General features: G+C 56.5%; 1 protein-coding gene across 2 annotated transcripts in view; it reads right to left on the bottom strand.

Moving 5' to 3' along the window:
- LOC102375041 (T-lymphocyte surface antigen Ly-9-like) overlaps positions 1 to 2,006 on the bottom strand; it is a 3,744-nt gene extending 1,738 nt beyond the window's left edge. For both annotated transcript variants that reach the window (XM_006039309.3, XM_025195871.1), the window contains exons 1-3: positions 1,877 to 2,006; positions 937 to 1,545; positions 217 to 579 (exon numbers count right to left, since the gene is read on the bottom strand). In XM_006039309.3, the coding sequence (XP_006039371.2) occupies positions 217 to 579; positions 937 to 1,545; positions 1,877 to 1,934 (1,030 nt within the window). In that variant the 5' untranslated portion in view covers positions 1,935 to 2,006. The remainder of the gene's footprint in view (positions 1 to 216; positions 580 to 936; positions 1,546 to 1,876) is intronic.
- Between the last annotated feature and the right edge of the window lie 506 nt (positions 2,007 to 2,512).

The raw sequence follows: 2,512 nt of genomic DNA, 5'->3' as shown, positions 1-2,512 counted from the left end.
TAGGAGTGATCATCCTCCCCCTTCCAGGGAGGGGGATTCACAGCTCCTGGGGGTATCCATCCCCTTTCCTGTGCCCTTCCAGACCTTTATATTAACTAGCTGTTGCATTTCACCTGCAGAGCAGAGACTGGTGCAGGGGCTTGCTGGGCAGAGACTGTTTAATTCCTACACTGTCAGTGTTATTTTTGGTACAGATTAACTTAAGCTAGCACTCACCATAGATGTGCAGCGTGAAAAGCCTGGTGAATTGGCTTTTATCTGTGTTGACTTGAGCTGTGTAGGACCCCGCATCCTCCAGCCTCAGGTCGGTGATGTGCAGCGAGAGGCCGTCGTTGGGGACACGCAGGCGGCCCCTATAGCTCCTGTCTGACACAACGACACTTGGGGGGTCTCCTGGTATCACCGTTGCTAGACTCTCTGTGCCAATCATCCAAGCAGCAGTATCTAATGTCTCCCCTGCCGGGATCTCGAGAGGAAACGTGACCGTCTCCCCTGGGGTCCCGACCAGCTCTGTTGGGGCGACCTCTGGGGTCCTGACCACCTCTGTTGTGGGGGCATCTGTGCCTGCTCCAGACCATCCTGCATTTGACAAGGGACAACACAGATTGAAGGCAGCGGTGCTGGATCCCCGCGCACACGGACATTGCCTTTCCCAGCCCCAGGCACCTCTTCCCACACAGCCTGGGGCTCTGCCTGCTGCCAGGAGCAGGAGGAGGCGCAGGACCCCAAGGCCCAAGACCCAGCCCCACCAGTCTGCCAGGCTCTTGGAGGAGCCAGACCAAGATGGAGGCTGGGGCACCTAGAGCATCCTCAGGGATACTACGCCCTTTCCTCTGGTTTCATTCAGGCCAGGCTCACGAACCAGCTCCATAGGACCCAGGAAGATGCTATCATCCCTGTCCTCCCTCATATGTTTGGTGCAAAGGGGGCACTTACCTGTGTAGTTGCACAGCGGTTCAACATCGATGGTGGCCATGCCCCAGCTGATGGCATTGCTGACGTTGCAGTGATAGAAGGTGTTGCTGCTGCTTTTAGTGATTTCCAGCTGCAGATCAGCTTGATGCTCTTGGAGCCAATAGTCCTCCGGGGCTGGGTGTGAAGATATGCCTCGAGACCAGCTGTAGGTGACCCAGTCAGCTTTGGGCACCAAGCAGGACAGGGTAAGGTAGCACCGTCCACGCTCCTGGGAAGTAGATGCCTTGATGTTGGGCTGCTGGACACGGTCTGGAAGGAGAAGTCCCAGTGAGAGGGGCTGGGTGATTCCAGAGCCATCCCCCAGCTTCACGTCCATGGTGTAGAGGCCACTTTCTTTCTCCGTGACTGAGTTAATCTGCAGCGAGAGATTCCCAGGGTGGAAAGAGACTCTGTCAGCAAAGGTCAGTAATGGATTGGCCGAGGTCCTGTTCTGATCGTGTCTGAGGATCCAGTAGCCCTCTAAACGCAGTTTCACTTTCCAGTTGATTGCCACCCAGGATGACGGCCATGTCTTGGGCTGCAGCTGAACCGTCTCCCCAACAGCAGCCTTCACTTTTACTTCTTGACAACCTGGGGATTCAGAAGGTCAAGGGGGAGAGAAGGGTTCGCAGACTCCTCAGCTCTTTAGAGAAATAAAGGCTGCCGAACACTTCTCTCAGGTTCGAAGGGCACTTAGGGACAAGCCGTGTCTTGTATTTTCTACAGAACAAGAAGAAAAGATGCTTCTCCCTGGAAGCTCCTGCTGCTTTTTGATATCCCTCATTCTAGCCCAGTGCTCCCCTCTGCAAAGCACGGCACAAACCCAGCTCCCAAAGACAGTCTCTGCTCCAAAGACCCCCACCCCCCATGCCTGAGCTCGCCCCAGGCTGCACCCGGGGAAGAGCAGCCCCTTGTCACTCACCTCCAGCTTGGAGGAGCAGAAGGAGGGAGAACACGAGGGGTCCGAGAGCCCCCTTCATCCCAGCTGAGCTGAGCAGGGCAGGCGAGTGCAGACCAGGCGGTGGAGAGCAAGGTTATGTGGCCAGGCTGAAGAAGTCAGACGGAGAAATGATGAATAACGAGGAAGCAGGCTGACTTCTCCCTTGAGTGGTCAATCCGGCAGGCCCTGAGCACCCCACGAGTGCAAGCAACCCTGCATAAAGCAGGGGAACGTTGGCTTGAGTGGGGCTGGGTTGTGAATTCATCGCCCAGCAGCAGAGGAAGTCTATGAAGACGCCCAGGGCAGTGTGACCAGATGCTGGGTCTCCCTTCCAGCACCTTCAGGCCCCAATCCTGCCACGGCTTGCCAAAACCCTTACTCAGCAGTGTGTCCCGCAGCACAGAAACCCCACCCCGCCACAACCCAGCCTGCCAGCACGTCCTCCTGGTTCCTTCATGGCTGCACAAAGTGGGAATAGGCAGAGAAGAGGAATAAGGAAGGGGGCAGATTCGGGGATAGAAGAGGTTAAAGGAGGGCAGGGGGTTAATACTGCCATCCCTCAGCAGCTCAGCCAGGATCCATAGGGCTGCCCACCCTTTCCCCTCTCCCTTGCTCTGC

The sequence above is a fragment of the Alligator sinensis genome, unplaced genomic scaffold (assembly GCF_000455745.1).
Source record: "Alligator sinensis unplaced genomic scaffold, ASM45574v1 scaffold1280_1, whole genome shotgun sequence".
Taxonomy (NCBI): Eukaryota; Metazoa; Chordata; order Crocodylia; family Alligatoridae; genus Alligator; species Alligator sinensis.
This window is presented reverse-complemented; position numbering and strand designations above follow the sequence as displayed.